This window comes from Scophthalmus maximus, chromosome 18 (genome assembly GCF_022379125.1).
Source record: "Scophthalmus maximus strain ysfricsl-2021 chromosome 18, ASM2237912v1, whole genome shotgun sequence".
NCBI lineage: Eukaryota > Metazoa > Chordata > Actinopteri > Pleuronectiformes > Scophthalmidae > Scophthalmus > Scophthalmus maximus.
In genome coordinates, this window is record NC_061532.1 from 14,796,287 (window position 1) to 14,815,980 (window position 19,694).

A 19,694-nucleotide genomic window follows, 5' to 3' on the forward strand; every position below is an offset into this window, starting at 1 on the left:
GAAGAATGTGGCTTCAAAATCATTCAGGGATGTAGAAGTAAGCATAAAAATGTGTATTTGTCCCCCCAACCGGTTGCCACGGTGATGCAATGCAATCACACAACAATCTGAAATGTCCCGATCAGGGTAAAGTAAGGATAGACCTTCTGGAAAGTCTTAATCGAAAAATAGTTTTCTTGATCTGTCGGCCTTTATGTCGACTTGCCATATGGTGCCCTGCACACTGCAAATAACTTTTGTTATTGTAGTTTCCGTGATGGGCCACTAGGGCTGAAATGTTGTTGCATTGTTCAAATAGAGTTAGGAAGCAGGACTCCGGTTTGGTTTTTTTTTCTTTTTTCTCTCTACTTGGGGCTTTTAGTATCTCTTCCGAATAAGGCCATTGAGGTTCAACAACTATAAAGTATAGAATATTATGTTTTATTCATTCTAAGCCACATGAGAATAACTCCTGTCATCTTGGCATGTACAGTATGAATGTGATTAGATGATGATTATGTCACAGGTTATTTATATTAGGTATATATCCCTTCATTTCTTCCAGTTGGTATATTTGCCAGAGACCGATCTGTGGTTGGTCTAAATGTTATAATTGAAAAAAAAGGAGCCATGATAATTCTAATGTGAAGATAATCGATTTATTGCGATTTCTATAATTTTTTTGTGAATCTATCCATATGAGGCTTTGTGGCTGTTCACATGACTACTCTACCTTATTACAAATAAAAAAAAAATAATGTTACCTTGGCGATACCGTCGTCTAGCTTAAGGGTTGTGGTTAAAATGGTCCTGGCCCCTGTGGTAATGACTTAACTTTCTAATAAGACATAAAATCTTTACTCATAAATGTGATTCATTAATTAGAGAGCTTGTTTTCTCTCTCTGATGATCCACCACATGTGTATTTGTGCAAACTGTTCACAACTTGAAACCGAAGCAGCCAAATAGTGTGCACAAGTATGAATATATGCACCCGGCGTCTTACTTTCTGGTGTTTAACGACAATGAAAACATCATAATCAAAATAAACCCCTGGTATTCCAGACAGCCAGTGGAGCTGCCGTCTTCAGCTGGACGTGTGTGTGTCGGTGTGAGAATTACACCTGCTGTTCGTCTCACACGTCGGTAGTCGAGGGGCAAGCTGAGCACACGTGCAAACTGGTGCCAGGTACAGATTGCAGCTTGGACGTGTGTGCGTTACAGAACGTGTGTGTGTGTGTGTGTGTGTGTGTGTAGGTGTGTGTAGGTGAGTGTTCACGGGGCCTATTTTCCCGTCTCGCAGGGCCAAGGCCGCAGATATTCAAGGTGTTCACTCCACTATGTTCAGACATTTGTTAGCAATTAGCCTCGGCCACAAGCCTGACTTTCAACAAAACACAGGGACCCCCCCCCCCCCTCTCCCTCCCTCTCTCTCTCTCTCCCCTTCTTTTTTCTGTCTTTTTTTTCATCCTGTCCCTTTTCCAGTCCCTCCCTCATTTTCCAGTTTCTTTGTTCCAATCCCATCTCTCCCTCTCTCTCTCTGCTATGCCCCCCCCCCCCCCCTCCACTCTTCCTCCTTCTTTTTCTCCCTCCCCTCTTCTCTAAAGTTTCACATGGTTTCAGTCTGAGGAAGTTTTAGTTTTTCTCAGGCTCTGGATGGGAAAGGGATGATGCCAGAGAGCTGCAGGCGAAGCCGCATGTTCAAAACTTGGAGGAACTTTGGCCTTTAGCCCTGCAACACTTGTTCATAGTCTGTGCATCCTCTTGTGCACATTCAATGTGACTGAATCCTTGAGTGTTCCTCTTGTGGAAGTCCTTTTTTATTTTTTACTTTGGGCCTGTTCTTCTTTCCTTGGCGATTTGGAGACAAGTGGAAAATGTTGCACGAATGATTTTCTCAGACACCTCAGACGTACATTGCTGATCATTTCTGCAGTTTTCTGGACACAGGGGAGGACCGAAGCATCCCCACCGCCATCCCCACGCTGAGCTTCGGCATTTATGAAGGATTGTTGAAGCAGGAATCATGAAAGGTAAAGCAATTTCCCCGAATTAATTTGTGTTATTTCTTAGAAAGTTTGAATCCCGAGAGACCTGCAAATAAACCTGTGTGTGACTGTAGTATCTGTCATTGTGCGCATGCAGGCCGGCACCTGCACAGGGGCACCGGGTGACCACACGTGTTTCTCATCTGCTCTGAGACCGGGCAGTGTGGATCCTGGGAAAGTGGGCTTGTTGTTGTTGGACACGAGACTTTGATCAGTCGGCCTCAAATGTCCCCGTGTGTGCGCGCTCACCACATCCCCATTTCATAAAACATAGAATGTGCCCCGGCCCTGCCCAGTCCTGCCTCAAGATCGACTCAATATCCCCCTTTAAAAAGAGGGAGAGTGGAAACATCACATTTGAATTTTGAGAGTTTTTTCGCAGCGCGGCACGGAAAGGGAGCTCTCGCCAGTGGCTTCGAAGAGGGCAGCGGCTCATACATGTGGCACCGTGTGAGACGTGAAAGGCCGACAGAGATGGAAGGAAACTGTAAGAGAGGACGACCAAGGGGAATTTAATGAGGCGGAAGGAAGGGCCACATGTGGGTTTACATCTGCGGGAAGATGTTAAAAGAGTGTTGTCATGTTCATTACTACTTTGGCAGACTTTGGCCTGTATTTATTATCAGTGTTACTTACTGAAAAATAACAGAAACATCTCTGGTTATATAGTTTACACTCCAGCGACCTCGGCCGACATCACCTTTGACAGCATCGCCGTCCGCCAAACGAATCGCTCGGTTAATCTCCCATAACAGCTGCTTCCCTTGTCATGTATGAGAAGAGCTCACCTTCTTCTTGTTGTGCTGCAGCCTATTGCTCATCCAGCGCCGTTCCTTCGCTTAGAGCGATTCCTTCAACATGGATCATCAGCTGCTGGGGGACGCCGGCTTTGTGCCAGGGACCTGTTAGCCGTAGCCGCGGTCGTTTGCCGCACGATCGTGTATATGCAGGCATCTGCGGAGCACAGTTTACAAGATTATTGTTTTCATTTAGGTCGGCGGGAAACAATAATAGACGTGAGTCAGACGAACAGTGGAGCTCAAGAAATGCTCACTTCTGTCACCTAGTGGTGTCTACGGGCAGACTCGTGCACTCTGGTGCTGGCTTGGTTTGGGGTCGTGAATTGTTTCAGCACATGCAGAACTGGAAGAGGCCAGAAATTAAACTGGAATGCTGGCTCGGATTTGGATGCTGCACCACGAAGAGGAGACGGGTAGCTGCTGTGCAATCGCGAGAACGGATCGCGGAGACGTAAAAAAAAATAGTTGAGCACAAGCCGGAAAGTCCTTATTGAGCTGAACGTTTTTGATGTTCGAACGAAGTCCCTAGGTTGAAAACATGTGGAGGGAGAAGAGGAGGGCCCAAAAAAACGTTGTAGAATAACATGTTGTGAATGCGTTCACACTTAAAATGGTCTCTGTCTTTCATTCACACGGAGAGTGCGTTGTATTTACTGAGTGCTGCAGCTTGGTCACGGCTCATGTGACATTGCTCAGACTAAGGTGATTTTGGATGCTGTTGCTTGATGGAGTTTAATGAGTCAGGGGGGAGAAGCCGCTGCGGATCACGCCACGCCACAGCAGATTAGCTCCACGAACATATACAGTCAACTTCTCGGCCCGGCAGCACAGGAGGTCTGTTGATGTGGTTTCCAGTCTTGCGGAGGACGAATCCAGCCCAGACCGACCAGAACCAAACATGCTGCCTCGTACATTCCTTGCGGGGCCGGTGTGCGGAGAGGAGGGGGCGGCGGAGGAGGGGGGGGGGGGACAGGTGTATGGTTGGCAAAGGGCAGGGAAAGAGTGAGCGATTTTCTTGTTTTCAGTGCAGTTTCTGCTGTGTCGGCTTCATGAACTCACACACACAGCAGTTTGGATGTGGATTGAAAGGAGAACTTGTTCCTTCTGTATCTACACTCTGCACATTTTGATTTATTTTTGCATCCCTGGATTCATTGTCTGAATGTTTCCTTCTTGACTTCTCCCTGCTTTTACACTAACTAGCAATCTACAATGTTGAATGTGCAGCAACTGGATATAAGTGATGGTGGTTCTGTACTTTCATTAGTTTCTTTTCTTTGCAATTTTGCAATTCTGCTTCCAGCTCTGTGGCAACAACTCGGAAGATCCAATTCTATTTCAACCAGACAGTCACACGAGCGTTTTCCAAATATCCACTGCAAAGTTCTTACCAACTGCTAGCTTCTTTCAAACTAGTGTTCAACTTTTAATCAAGTTGCACCATTACAGCTTTCTTGATGAAATATCCCAGCAGGCTTTGGAAAAACATATTTTACAAACCATTAACAGAAATCAGCTACGTAAACGAGAAATAACTGTAGAACCAAGATTATTTATAGAAACATAGAGGTACAATATGTCTGAGAGGTTATGCTAATCTAGCTAATGCTATTTTGACCTTTAACCTAATGCAGCAGTTGTGTAAAGTTGTAATCTGTGATTTATTGTGCATGTTTTTGGGAAACTGAAAGTTTAAATCTGCCCAGTTAACATTATTAAAAAAACTGCTTTTTGATTTTCACATTTTCTCACTAGCATATGTTAGCGAGCTAAGTTTGGTTTCGTCAGTTATGTTGTAACTGGGTTCACATTTTAGTGACAACATCACTCATAACTGCATGTCATTTTATATTTACAAATTTAAAGTGTGAACTTATGATAATTAGTGCAACTTTTTTTCAGGTATCCACATACTTTAAACCATAACTTCCATTTGGAAACCTTTACTCAGTTCTTACCGTCATCTCTGTGGAAAGTTACTCGGATGATGATGATTATGTAAAACTTGAGGGCAAGTGAAAAAAAAATAATCCTTCAAATAAACCATTAGAGGATGTTGCACACACCCTTTGGCCTCGCTGCCCCGTAAACCCAGCCAGGCTCGTTTCCGTGTCCCGGCCTGGCCGTCCACAGCAGTTTGGTACGGAGAAAACACGGCGCGTTTATGGGATGGTGACTCTGAAAATCTCCTGTTTCACTGCCAAGCCACAATAAAAGAACATTCCCTTGTAATGGCTCGTCTATAACTCCAGCTTCACAGTCTGCAGCAACACATACCAGGTGTTTATGGTTGTGTGAGGAGACCGCATTCCAGTCAGAGGGCACCGAAATGACTTGGATGAGGTCAGAGGTTCAGAAAGGAACTCAATGGGCTTTTACGAGTTGTGGTCAAGGCCTTCACTCTGATCTGGAGCAGGGCCCATAATTCCTGGCCTTTTATTCGAGTCTGGGACTTGTCAAAGTAACTTCAATGACAAATTAAAGCTACGCATCTTTATGCGCACGTCACCTAATGGAGCGACGTGGCGAGGTTTAGAGGGGCATTCAGGACATTTTACTCACCAAGGATGGCATTATAGTCAGTCCACTGGCAAAAGTGATGTCCAGAAGGAGAGTGAAGGGAGGGAGAGGGCGGGGAAGGGGTTTGGAACCCCCCCCCCCCCGATACAAACCACCACAGAGGAACCACAAACATAAAGTGGCGCTGACGGTTAGCTGACTGGAGAATAGGCCTGACGCGGCATTCACAAACACCAAAGGTCCGATGGGGAAAGACTATGGGGAGGAGGGCTGATTGGCTCCATGTGGTTGAAGAGCAACATCGGGACATTTGAATTTTTAAAAATGTTATAGTTTATCTTAAATCCCTGCTTTCACTTCCAGTGTTTAATCCTGTAATAGATACTCACCTGTACATGGATCCTTATGGAACCGGTTAGATCAAAATTGTTAGGGAAAGCTCTGTGAAGTCTGTCTCGTGTCCTGTGTGTGTGTGTGTGTGTGTGTGTGTGTGCTTGCCTGTTTTTACTTGCTGCAAGACTGATATTTTCATAGGTGTGGTGGTCGGCCACTGTGCACCATCTGAACAAGCAGAAAGCAGTACAGCCTTCGCAGAGACACTGGGTCTCACGCAAGAAAATGTTTGTATTCTTGATCCAAAATCCCTCAGAGTGGGCATAAACAAAGTCCATTCACTTTTTCATCTGATCCTGTTTTCTGGTTGTGGAAGAACTTGACTGGCTCCCCTCCTTTGGGGTGAGCTGGACAATATCACCCAGCATCACTGTGGCGCCCCATAGTGCTCTTGTGGCTGATTGGGACCAACATCTTGTGGAGAGCGGGGGGTTGTTCTGAAAGCAAATTAGTGCTCACCATTTTATGATGAGATGCTCAACAACATGAGCATGAGTGTTGCGTTTGGAAATATGGTCCAGTTGTACTTTTATTCGACTGTTCAACACAACATCTTTGGGGAAAAAACCTTTGGAAACGTTTACTTTTGTTGGATTTTCTTGAGCACACTCGTCTAATACACACCTTTCCAACATATTTACAGCTCAGTGTACACTGGCCGGGCTTTCAGTGTGTGTTCAAACTGAAACCAGACTTTTCCATCCTCTCAGTCTGGGTAAACAACACACAACAAACCCGGTCTAGTTTGATCGTTTTTGCAGAACACTTAACTGCTAATACTCTGGCTTCACCACAGAACATGTCGATGACACACCTGGTCTTCATGTATTTATTTATGTATTAAGTTCATTTTGCTGGGGTTTGAGTTGTCTCTCGTTGCCTTGGAGTTGTGCATTTACCAAATCATGAAAAACTGTTGCACATGTTCAGTAACGGCGATGTCCAAAAATCACTGACACCAGAACCCTTCAAGATTCCCCCCACTTTATTAGTCCAATTAGATTCACCCTATAACTTTGAAGCACGTTACGTTTCATCTTTCCGATGGTGTGATTTGATGCCAAATAGGGGGCAGCGAGGTGGAACGCCTGGGTCAGGAGGTGGGCATCGAGCTGGTCTGATTGTCATGGCATGGCCATCAGAGTTTGTTCCCCATCACAGGTTTTTAATGAACCGTTACCACAAGCTTTCCATTATCTTAACCACACCTTAAAATGATCTTTACATAAGTCTGAAAAAGTCAAAGTTATTTGCTTTGGCAGCACTATGTTTTCATCTCTTCCCTTATGCGCTGCTGGAGTCCAGACCTGCAGGTTCGATTTGAGTCTGTGCGCTGTCACACGTGGCACCAGTTATTCCGAACCTCTGAGGTGGTTTTCAACCTTAATGCAGTTTGGGGTTTTTTTTGGGAGAAGCATGAAGGCAGAAATTCAAAACAGTTGCAAGGATGGGTTTACATGGTCTCATCCCGGCCAGCTTCAAAGATAAGTGTTTTATCTTCTAAACATGTCATGAACGGTTTATGGAGATTGTTTTTATTTCAGAGGAAATGACAAATTTGGCTCCTAATGAAGGATGACTGACTTGAAATGTTTAAACATACTTTGACCAAAGTGTACATTAGATGAACAAACAGCTTATGCACCAATTCAGAGTGAAATAAACATATTCTTAGTAGTTTCACAATGTTTTGCCGAAGCCGGACTATACAGGCACGATCTGGTGGAGCTGTGTGTGTGTGTGTGTGTGTGTGTGTGTGTGTGTGTGTGTGTGTTGGACAGGTCGACTTCCTCACTAAGGAGACAGACATGAGGGTTTTTTCCAGAGATCGTGAAAATACAAGAGCTGGAAAGAGGGAGGGAGGTGAAAGAGGAGCAATAAAGCTGGTGGATATTTGAGGGTAGATATTGACTGTAGTTATTTAAGTGCTGACAAGAATTCAGTTTTGACACAGGACTGCATTTTAATAAGGGTGGGAAAGCATGAAAACATGAAAACTCCCCACTGAAACACCACTACACCCCTACAATACTTTTCATATTTTTACTAATAGTGCCTTCATACGGCATATTTTGAGCTGAGTCTATTTTTTAGACGTAACTTTTGTGTTCAATATTTAAAGCTGTGGAAATGTGTGTTGGCCACTAGGGGGCAGCAGAGCCAACTCATAATGATAACATGTTGGTTTTATCCTTTCAAAGATGGCAGCGCATGTCAGCAAACACGGTCCCTGTTTACACATGTAAACAAAGACAAAAGACAAACCATGAAACATTTTGGCTTAAAGATATGAAATAAATAAAACTAATTATATCCACACTTAAAATTTCACATAATTCGCTCATTAGTATTTTGCATCCCTTAATTTAAGTATTGTAACACCTACAAATGTATTGCTTATACTAATAAATACCCTGTTAAAAACTTACTGTCCCTTCAAATGTATATAAACTATATTTCTTGGAGGCTTGGTCGTCCCTATATGCTGACTCCGTCGCTGTGTGTGCCGCTACTTTGCTCCGGTCATATTTTCTACAGCTGCTATAGGGCTTTGTTACTCGGGTTCGGAGTACTTGCTGAAACAGCTGTTGTCGTTCTTCTTCTTCATGGACGTGCGGTGTCAGATTATATGATTGGATCAGATCGCACTGTACGGTCCGGATGCAAGAATGATTCTGCCTTGGAACAAGGAATAACCATATTTGGAAGAGTGAGGGTGGGGTCTGACTGAGAGCTCGTCCATCCAGTGACATGCATTGGACGGTACTAGCTGTCAATCACGCTGTATCCATGCACAAATGCTTTATCATATATCTATCAACATCATGCTGTATTGAAGAAGCCTTGAGACTAGCAATTGATTGTCTTTTTGGCAACAAGTGGAGTCGCCCCCTACTGGTCATTCAAGAGAATACATGTTTGCAGGCACTTCCACATTGGCTTCACTTTCCGGACTGGGTGACCATACGTCCATTTTTTTATAAACAGTCTGGGCTCATAGCGCAGATGTGGGTGGCATATTCCTGACCACATCTGTCTGGAGTCAGTCAACACATTCTCCACGTGTCAACAATCAGAAACATCACCGCAAAATCAAACACGTTCAGGTGCAAAGATGAAGTACGTCTTCGATATACGTCTCCATACATCACAGCGGTCTGACTCAGTCTGACAGTGTTAGCTTTAAGGGCCCGCTCCTTTGGCAATATCAACACCTCAACACAGCATTGTCCAACTGTCTCTCTTCAGCTACTCACCCCCCCCCCCCCCCTTTTTTTGTTTCCCCCCTCCCCTGCACTTCCCCCTCGGAGTGTTTCTGTTTCCTAACATCAAGCTCCACACCCACAGCCCCTCAGGGGTGGGGTTGGGCACCGGTTTACAGTTAATGACGTGTTGTATAAAGTCCAGCGCTGTAATATACAGTCATAAAAACCCTCTGGTTATATTCCTCTGTCGTGCTGACATCAACCTTTTTATTACATTTTTTTTAGCCCCAGTGGTTGATGACAACCCCCTCAGACACATGTGCACACATAGCGCGTACGGTACTCCCTCCAGAATCGGCGCGCTAAAACAACAACCGCCCTCCTACTTCCAGGCCGGAGAAAACATTCAAGCAGAATAAAATCATTTCATGGATTTTCGTTGTTCTTTTCTAAGACAGCAGCTTCATCCTGAATACGCTGTAAAATGCAGAGACCTTTAAGGGGGAGAGGGTGGAGGGGTGTGAGGCAGCTGGTTTGTATGATTTATGACAGAAGCAATAAAAGTTGTCGGTGGCTCCAGCAAAATTGGATTCATTTCTCTAAATGTTCTTTTTTGTGTGCCTTTCCTCATCCCCCCCCCCCCCCCCGCAGATAACTATGGTGGATATGAGAACCAGCTTTTCAAAGGTAATGAGCCTGCGCGATTGTCCGTCATGTGTCCAACATGGTGTCCCGACTCTGCAGGTCCATTTGGTAGAGATGCATGAGCTAAAGTTACACATCTCAATATGTCCACTACCTCACACACATTTTGGATTTGCACACATTCGGAATTTGAGGTTTTTAACCACGCACATGCTCTGGTTTCATTTTTCCCTCATAAGAATCTGCTTAATTGGTTTCAGAGAAAAGTAAATGAGCCTTTTTCACACGGAGTTACGGTTACCAGCTGTAATCCATCAAAATTACCAGTTTCCGACTGAGAAATGGGAGCGATATGATTAAGAAACTCTCAATGCCCAAGTGTCTGAAGCCCAACAAACATTTCAGCTTCAGTTTGTCGTTCAAGACAAATACACCCACATTAGATGGATTTCGTGCTGTAATGGCAATTCAAATTATTTTAACCCTTTCAAGACCAACAGTACATAATCCTGAGTTGTTTTATGATGTGGATTTTGCTAAAATGTTTTGTAAATGTGACATAATGCCACAATGCATGCTGTGAAGGATATTCCATTATATCTCAACAGAATTATTGTAGGACTGTAACCAAAGCAAGTCCATATTGTCATATTGTCTCATGAGTTCAAAGTATTCATGATATTTTAACTGACAAAAAAAACAGGATTTAAAAAAAAAATCAGATTTGCGAAGTCATTTGTTGAATATTTTGTTTTGGAATTCTCATGGTTGCATTTTTTCCCCCCCCCCGTCTTGTTTTTCAGAGGAGGACCTCACTGGAGAGGAGGAGGACGTGCCTTCATTTAGAGGTGAGGGCCACACTCACACGCACGCACCAATCTGAGGACAACAACAACAAAACAACAATGTTGTCTGTACCAATATAATGACACACTGTACTCTCAGGGCATGTGTGTACTGTACATGCATGGCTTGTGCATGACACCTTCATATTTGTCTACAATCATTCACCCTGTGTCTTCAGGTCGTACCAGAGGAGGCTGTGTGAGGTGCCAGCAGGGCCATTCTCTCCAGCTGGCTGTCAAAGTCCTGTATGCATTTGTTGCGTTCCTCATCATCACAGTGGCAGTGCTGGCATCACTCGGTGAGCTCAGTTGGAAATTCTTTTTTTGGAGTTTCACCATCTCCCTGATACCCACTGCAATGGTGCCGGTCACTGCAGCTGGATGCAGTCAGCGGTCGAAATAGGAAGTATTAGTTGACAGTTCCACTCGTATTATTCAAGTTTTTATGAGTCAAGCTGAATTTACAGTATATATTGGTGAATAATTGTTCATAAAGAGACATTAATATCCATCAGTTTCCTAAAAAAACTTTAAAAAAGATTATCAATTCTTTATTAGATAAAAAATGTGCCATCAGCATAATCAGCATAGTCATAATCAATCAGATCAATATTGAATATCAGAAGATTTCCAAGTGGATCTGTGATGTAAGGCAGTTGAACGTCATGAAGAATCGAAATTTATAATTTTTAGAAACTCTGCTGACCATCTGCTTATGCCTTTCTCAGAAGTATTAAACATAGTAACAGTTAAAACACACGCAGATTTCAAGGAGATTATGAGAAAAGTTTCCAGGAGGTTAGATAGAAGATACGGGGGGTGTCAAATAAAGCGGATCCGAACTATGCATTAAGAGGAGTGAGAAGTGGGTAAATGCTCAGACTTTGCTTGGTATGTACTTGTGTCTCAATAAAACCAGGTCCAGTGAACTCCCATAGATCAAATGAAAAAAAATGGTCCTGGGTCCTGTGTGTCCTCGCGTTTTACCACAGCTGCTCAGCATCCACAGATGCTTTTCACATCGACATGACTTTTTATTGGGTCTCAAAGACGTAAATCTTCCTCTTTTTTACTACTGCTCAGGGATCTCAGAGGAGAGAGTGGGGCGTGGTACAATGATGACATATATATATATATATATATAGATATATATATATATATCTATATATATATATATAGATATATATATATGAAATCAGCTGATTCAATCAGCATTTATAATACCGACATGTGTGACAACACAAAGCACGGCAACAGCACTTAGTTCACATTTTTGTCAACTTACAGCACAGCTGTACAAGACCAAAGCACTGAAAATGTTACTGTCAACAGAAAAAATATTGCACTTGGTTGTAACTCCCAACTGTGCATGTGCTGATGGAAAAACGTTAACCTTTGATGGTCCCTTCCCTGCTGGACATCTGTTTTATTACAAATGAATTCCTCTGCAAGAGTCTGTCAAGTAAGAAGCGTGACCTGAAGTGGTACACTTTTTAGTTCTTTGTTGAAAAAAGCATTTTTGGAGCGGAATACATTTGTCAAGTCATCATATACAAAGTAGTCAAAAACAAATACTGCTGGGGAATATATGTATAGTTTTTTTTTAGGCTTTATGAAATATTGCTTCAGCATCCTTACACAAAATGTAGACAGAACCATGAGCCATGTTCAGCATCACTGTCACAGCAGCTAATACAGCAGAGCAGGCGCTATGTGCCCGGAAGCATGTGGAAGTATTTATATATGCAAACACACAGTGGAAAAGAGGTGAATTAACCCCCTGAGGAAGGGGCTAGGATGCTTAACAAATGTGAACAAACGCACACTATACAAACTCAAATTCAGAAAAACTCACACTCACTAAATTGTTGTTGCCCCTTTGGGAAATATGTCAGGGGGAGCAGGACCTGGCCAGCTGGCTAAACCATAAATCACAGGTTTGATCACATTTCTTTTTTTTCTTTTTCTTTTGTCAGGGTTTAAAATACAATTTTCGTGCTTTTACTCCTCTAAATACCTCCTATCTCCTGTTAAAACCAAGGTACCTTTGATGTTAATCATATCTATATCAATACAGCAGCATCCAGTTCTTCTTCTTCTTCTTCTTCTTATTATTGTTGATATTTTTTTGTTATAAACACATATGTTGAAAGCTAATGGTTTGACATGTCAAGCCATGCGAATAGTTTTGTTTATTACTGAAACATCCATCCGAATTTAAAAAAATTAAATAATATTATGTGCTTATATGAATACCTGAACATTTTCCCTAATCATTATCAACTTCCGTGTGTCTCCAGTGTTCAGGAAGGTTGACAGGATGTCCGAAGAAGAGTCCGTCTACAAAAAGAAGATCAACAGCGTTCAACAAGGAATAGATGGTAAATTAGCTGATTTTAGTTTTATATTGTTTATATTTTATTTCAATTGTGTTTTACTATATCATTCATTATCTCTTCAACAGCCTCCAGCCATCTTTATATACAGCTTATTCATTTTAAATTGTTAGCAACTAACAGGTCAGCTACAAGCTTGTATCTATATCCACTGTCTGTCTTTCATCCCTGTCACCTCCCCTCCTCATCCTTCGTTCTCTGACTCCTCCTCTCAGACCTGAGCTCCACCTCTAACTGTTCAGGATGTCTCGACGTGACTCTGTACAGCGAGGAGATCAGCAGGCTGAAGAGAGAGTTTGAAGACATCCAGAAAATGATCCTGGGACAAGAGCAGGTTTGGTGGATCAGTTCTCTGAGTCTCTCGCTTTGGTCAGCCAAAAAAATCAATGAAGTAAAAACAAAAGGTTTACCGCCTGATGCCTCTTTCTTGATCCCCGTCCAGGTCCTGGACCAGGCCTCCCAGTCTCAGGCCACTGTGAGGACCACCTACAACCGGCTGATGCGCGACATGCAAAACCACCTCACGTCAATCAAACTCCTCAACCAGTCCCTGGTGGGATACCTGGATCGGGTGGAGGCCTGGAAGGATGTGATCGAGGAAACTGAAGAGAAGATGAAGACTCTGACGGAGGATCAGTACGACATCAAAGCTACGGCACATCAAGTTAACACCACAGTGGCTCTCAGGTGAATGAAAAGCTGACAGGAGAGACAGATGAACACATCAGACATAATATACACTTGTACTTGTATACAGTGGTATAAAACATAGATATCGACCTGTTTCTCTCTCTGCTCTCTAGTACAATGTGGATAGACGCCCTGCAGAGGAAATCCGACGAGGAGACCCTGGTCCTCCAGAAGCTGACCAGCGACTGGCAGAACTACAGCCGAGTTCTCAGCGCTATTAAATCCAACACAAGCAGCACCACGCAAACTATGCGCTTCCTCCAAAACAACATCGCAGCAGACCACCAGAGAATCGTCATGTCCTCTGAGGTGTACTACGACCTGACTCAGCAGGTGGGGATGTGATTGTGTGCTTAGAATGAAAGGGTCTATCAGCAGTTTAGACTTTGACAAAACCCACCAGATGAATCCTGTCTTTTCTCGTAGCTGTCTTCTTGTACTTGTAAACCAAACTGGAGAACAATTTGAAAGTGCCCACAGTTTTGTAAAATAAGGATGTTTGGCTAGTTCTGACTTTGTTTACGTCTACATTTCGCATTAGTTTTAGGTTCAAGCTGAAGAAAGGGTTTGTAGTTACAATGGTTAAGTGCCAGGCAATGCTAAATGTCTAAATGAGGTCCCTCACAAGCTCAAAGCTACTGTGCATCATGTATGTGTCTTCTCCAGGTGTTGAACCTGCAGATGCAGCTTGACAACGTGACGTCTTTCATGGACGAACACGAGGAGAACATGCACGACCTTCACTATCATTCCAGGTAACACACACATGCACGCAAGATTGCACCATTATACTCGCAAGAACCTGGTGTATAACCAGCCCATGCTGCCCCGCTTAGGTACTACGAGAACCGCACAGGTGAACGTTTCTCTGCCTTGGACGGCCGTCTGAACTCCATTGAGATGGAGATCGACACGGTCTCCTCCAGCATCAATGCCACCGTCAGCCACGTCCAGAGCATGTACAAGTACATCAACATCGAGAGCTCATCCTGCCAGAGCCGACTGGGCAGACACACGGAAGATCTACAGGTTGTAAACACACAATAGCTCTGTCCTGACACAGCCTAGACTGTTGATGAAACTGTTGTATATTTGATAGTGCTAACTTCTCCATCCCTTCTTTATTCCCTTATTATCCTTCAACTCTTCTATTCCACGTCTTCTCTTGATCCTCACAAACTTTCTGCAGAATCTGAACAACACAGTCTTGTTGCTCCTCCACTTAGCTGACACGCTGAGGCAGCAGAATATGTTGTTGAATGTCCGACTGGATGTGGATGTCAGGAACCTGTCCATGGTGATGGAGGAGATGAAGCTGGTGGACGTTCATCACATCCAGCTCATTAAGAACTTCACTATACTAAAAGGTACAATATATTGTCGTGTAAAGATAAAATGTGACCATTTGTGTACACTCTTCTTATTAAAACGTCACCTTCCTGTCTTTTATCAACAGGTGCTCCTGGACCTCCAGGCCTCAAAGGGAACCGTGGTGAAACCGGTCCAAAAGGCCCAGTGGGACTGACTGGAAGCAAAGGTGACAGAGGCCCCGTAGGAAGCCGTGGATCCCTCGGTGAGAAGGGGTCTTTTGGACCCAAAGGAGCCACAGGTGAACTTGGGCCTAGTGGCAATAAAGGAGCGGTAGGGATCAAAGGAGCGAAAGGGGCTCTTGGTGTACCAGGGCCACGCGGTGAAAGGGGCCAGAAAGGTGACATGGGCCCCTCAGGTGAAGATGGCATCCCAGGATCCACTGGGTTTTCAGGCCTCCCGGGTCAAGCAGGACTACCAGGCATCATTGGGCCACCAGGACCAAGGGGAAAACCAGGGCCAGTAGGACCACCTGGACCACCAGGAACCCCTGGGCCTCCAGGCTTGCCATACCCTCATGATCAAATCAACACCCAGAAGCGGACCATGACACCTCCTGCTGGGCCTTAGAGGCAGTAGAGAGGTGGACAGAGACATGGACCAGAGACGATTTTGTTCAAGTACAAACAGACTTAAGAAACATAGTCTGATATGAACTGAAGTAGTTCATCATCCATTGTGACTTGGAACGTGATAACGTGAAGACAATGGAAAACTTTATGAACAAATTGGAGATGGGGCTTTAAAGGAGGCACTTCCCTGATGAAATAACATGGCCACAAGAAATGAACCACGGGGAAGAAAAGTAGCAAGCAGAACTGCTGCTGTAGATTGAACTGCAGCAGCACGTGAAGTTTGAAATGAAAGTACTCAAGGCGAAAAGTGGACTGTGTTGCGACAGACTTTTATATGGTGTAACTGTTTGTTGGTTTTTTTCTTGTATTAGACCCAAATACAACAGACCTTCCCACCTGGTTGTGCACATGCAAATAACAAAGTACAGAATGAACTTATAGCAGAGTTAGAAACGTGTCTAAAATGATGAGATTAAAAAAGGAATCACATCCATTATTGAATTTGAAGTGTTGCCTAGTTGAATGTACTGGAATTAAAGAATGTGTTTGTGGTTTTTGTTGAGCCACCAAAATCCCATGAGGCTTAATGAAAAGGAGTGCCATTAACCACAGATTTGGACTAAAGTGGTGTTTTCCCATCCAGACTGCTCAAAGGTTTACATTCCCATGCTCTGCCACATGGGCGCAGAAACAAAATTACTTTTTTGTTTTTACATTCTGTACCCTATGACACATGCTTTCTCTGGTGGATAGCACTTTATTGGGTTTTTTAAAGTGTAAAAAAATGTAGGTCAGTTTGCTTATATTACCATATGTCAGAGCAGGTACTCTGGTTTTTTGTGTGGTTTTTTTTTCACCTACTGGGCAAAACTGTCTTTTTATTGTCTGTGTTTGACGAAGTAACGTTGCAGCAGGGAGTATGGAGCCGCAGCCAGGAGGTGCTTAGCATATAGGCTAGCAAGGGGGAAAAGCTAGCTTGGCTGTGACTAAAGCTAATGAATATGATGTATCTTATTTGTTCTACTCTGCAAACATGGAAATGTAAAAACGAGTCACATGCTGGTCCTATTACTTCATGAGCGCCTTTTAAAACCACATGAAGAGAGCAAGGCTAGCTGTTTCATTTCGCTTCAACTTTGCTTTCACCATGCTAAGCTAAGCTAAGCTAAACTAATTTCCTCTGGCCCTAGGCTTCATACCCTATTCACTGACATGAGAGGGTTTTCCACCTTCTCATCTAACCCTTGAAAAGGAAGCAAATAAGCATATTTCACAAAATGTTGGACTATTCCTAAAGAGGTGTGAAACTTATTCAAAACAAAACAAAAAACGATGCTGGTACAGAATTACCGGTCAGTTAGAGATTGTCTTCCTGCAAAACAACATGTTTTTTCCCAAAAATATAATTGTGATTGTGGAGAGATTACTTTTGGGGACTTTGGGTCTTATGATACACACATAAATAACCATTTATTATCAAGAAAAAAGAAAAAAGCTTCACAAAAAGGGACACCTACATACTATTTTTGTAAACCTGTGTGTTGTAATGAAATGCGACTGGCTTGCATTGAACTTCAATAAATGCATTTTCAAAACCGTCCCGCTCTTAGTTGTCAGTATCCTACTGTACCAGGGCAGATTTCTATTGTGGCCCCCCGAAGGAAAGGGGGTGTTTTTTTGTCATTAATTCAAAACACATGTGGACCCCTCCCATCAAATTTTTGAGGTCTGCAGCCCCTGACTCAATATTCAATTGTCTAGATTCATTCCTGTTGTTTTAACATAGGCAATCCCCCATAAAAGTGGCCTATAATTTTTTATTTTTTTGCAGTTTATAGTAAGTATAGGTTACACAAAAAATAGGATTGAAAGGAATGGCGGGCGGGAAATCGCTATCTGTCATCATTAATGTGTGAGAAAGACTTGTGCAGAGGTGTCGTTGTAGTAAACAGCTGAAAACTTCCTGCGGCAGGTCGCGGCGACATCCCCTACCTCCAGCTGAATGCTACTGTCACAGCAGTGGGCTCCTTCTTAGAGCTGTAATATGACAGGGTTTGTGAGATGTTAGAAACCTGATCTCCAACAAAAACTTCCATACGGAATCCACTCAAATCCCTTATTCCTGCAAGTCCCCGTGGCTGAATCACTCGCTGTATTCACCTCCGCAAACTGAAGCAAGGCATAAAATTCCTGCGGGTTCTCAACCACGAAGCAAGAAAATGCAGTCAGACTCTTATTCTCACTTTAGACATCCTTTAGTCTGACCAGCACCATTTCTATACTGTTGTTTTAGCAGAATTGTGGTGAGGGGAAACCTATATCAGACAAAAACTATTACCAGGACTCTTGTCAAACAGTTGGGGGACAGATTTGCAGGGACACACTTTACCATAGATGTCACCACAAAGTGAGAAGGGGGGGGGGGGGGGGGGGGGGGAAGGAAAGGACAAAACTCCACTTAAATATGACCAATAACTGGGGATCATCCACCTTTACACATAGATATACACAGCTATGCAGTGAGTGCATTTAAGTTTAAAGACAGGAGTAGCCTTTAAATATGTAGTGATCACAAATCAGAAATATATGCATCATCATATATGATAGTTTGCAGGATAGTGGTCTCAGACTTTTGGCATCCATTGTAGGTCTCAAAGTTTCCAATGTTGATCAATGTCGTTGCTGATGTCAACTATCACCATTTAGACCCAGACTGGCCCAGACACAAGCAGACAACTCCCTAACCTTGACCAGTCTCAGCACTGTGTAAACTTTCACATCAGTAACAGAAACACACAGTGCTTCGTGTTTCAGAACATCAGACAGCCACAATCAACCTGAGGTTCACTTGAGTAATATGGGAAAAAAAAAGGGGGCAGGCGGACCGAGGCCTGTTTAAATTGGCAGGAATCACCTGTTCATTTTGGTTTGCCCTGCACACCGCACGCTTACTTGCAAAAATATACTTGAGAACTTCAACAATGCCAAAGGTCACCGCAGGGGGGACTTTTGGAGGAGTTTAATTATTGTTTTTCTACACATTACAGTGACTCGGCATCTCTAATCCTAGACCCCTGTAAACATGCTAAAAATACAAAACGCCACAAATGTTCATCAACAGTTGCCGTCGTATGAGAACCTCTGTAGTGTCGCCGTTCTGGCGTGTATTTGCCTTTTCAGCTTCGAGCTGAAGCCAGTTGTATAATTTTGTGAAACTTCAGCAGCAAATGAAGTGAAAACACTTGGATGTCCAACATGGACACGGACCAGCTCGTTTTGCCATGTCGAAGGAAGTGATGTGTGAAGTGTGAGGGGAGGCCGTGGTCCGGCCAGCATAAACCCTGCAGCCAGATGTGCTGTCAGCAAAACCTCTGGCAGGTCCGACTTCCCCAGGTGGGACATATTTCACCGTTTCATATATGTTCTTTTCACCCCACGAGCTTAGCGACACGCTGAAGGCCGTAACTTCATAATTCACATGTTATTCTTTCTCTGTAAATCATTAATGATGGGATGTAACACTCACTCCCTCGCTCCACACGGGCACTTCGGGGCTGATTGGCTGCGAAGTGGATTGAGTAGCTGTGATGTACTGTAACAGAATAATGGTTTGTTGCCTGACGTGGGGCCACAGTTGCTTTTCTGCTGACTCAGTCGTGTGACGTCATGACTGCACATTGCTCAAATCGTACTTCAGACTGTAATTGAGATTTCATCGCAGGGTTTTTTGTTTGTTTTAGACATTTGGACGGAGTGTTGGTCTGTCCATCCGTCAGTCCAACACACTCTGGTCCACAAAGACTCAAGCGATCCCAAAACTTTATTTCGCTTCATCTGCATCTACTTAACGGCCGAGCATCAGATGTTGTAGAGACATTCAGAGTGATGATGAATCGCACTGACTTTGGTGTGTCCCGTAGCCAATCGTCAGAGTTTCTTGACTGTTGATCGAATGGTTTTTTCGTCAAGGCCCCTCCCTCAACACATTTCTTGATATCGCAACAGAGTGGACCATTTTCCACAAATGTTTATAACCTTTTCGCAAACTCACTTCATGAGGTTGTCCAGCTGTGGGGAGGTGAGACAGAAGGTACGGCTGAAGAAGAAAAGTAGGTGTTACCTCTGTCACTTTTCGTGCCGGTGCACTGTTATATCCTCATATTTAAACTATATTTAATATATTACAGGTATCATATCTTCCTGTGACAGCCCTTGAGACAGGTCTGGAT

General features: G+C 43.5%; 1 protein-coding gene across 1 annotated transcript; it reads left to right on the forward strand.

The window, feature by feature from the left end:
• Positions 1-1,607: 1,607 nt before the first annotated feature.
• On the forward strand, positions 1,608-17,063 carry scara3 (scavenger receptor class A, member 3). The gene is made up of 12 exons (XM_035617201.2): positions 1,608-2,012; positions 9,598-9,633; positions 10,395-10,439; positions 10,616-10,735; positions 12,737-12,817; positions 13,048-13,166; positions 13,275-13,519; positions 13,636-13,855; positions 14,189-14,277; positions 14,359-14,551; positions 14,712-14,889; positions 14,979-17,063. The coding sequence occupies exons 1-12, from the start codon at positions 2,006-2,008 to the stop codon at positions 15,458-15,460; spliced, it is 1,815 nt and encodes a 604-aa protein (XP_035473094.1). The 5' UTR covers positions 1,608-2,005; the 3' UTR covers positions 15,461-17,063.
• Positions 17,064-19,694: the final 2,631 nt, after the last annotated feature.

Excerpts from the sequence above, each read along its gene's own strand:
- scara3 (XM_035617201.2), top strand. Across the intron at positions 10,736-12,736 it reads GGCAGTGCTGGCATCACTCG|TGTTCAGGAAGGTTGACAGG; the intron begins GTGAGCTCAGTT and ends GTGTGTCTCCAG. Across the intron at positions 13,856-14,188 it reads ACTACGACCTGACTCAGCAG|GTGTTGAACCTGCAGATGCA; the intron begins GTGGGGATGTGA and ends TGTCTTCTCCAG.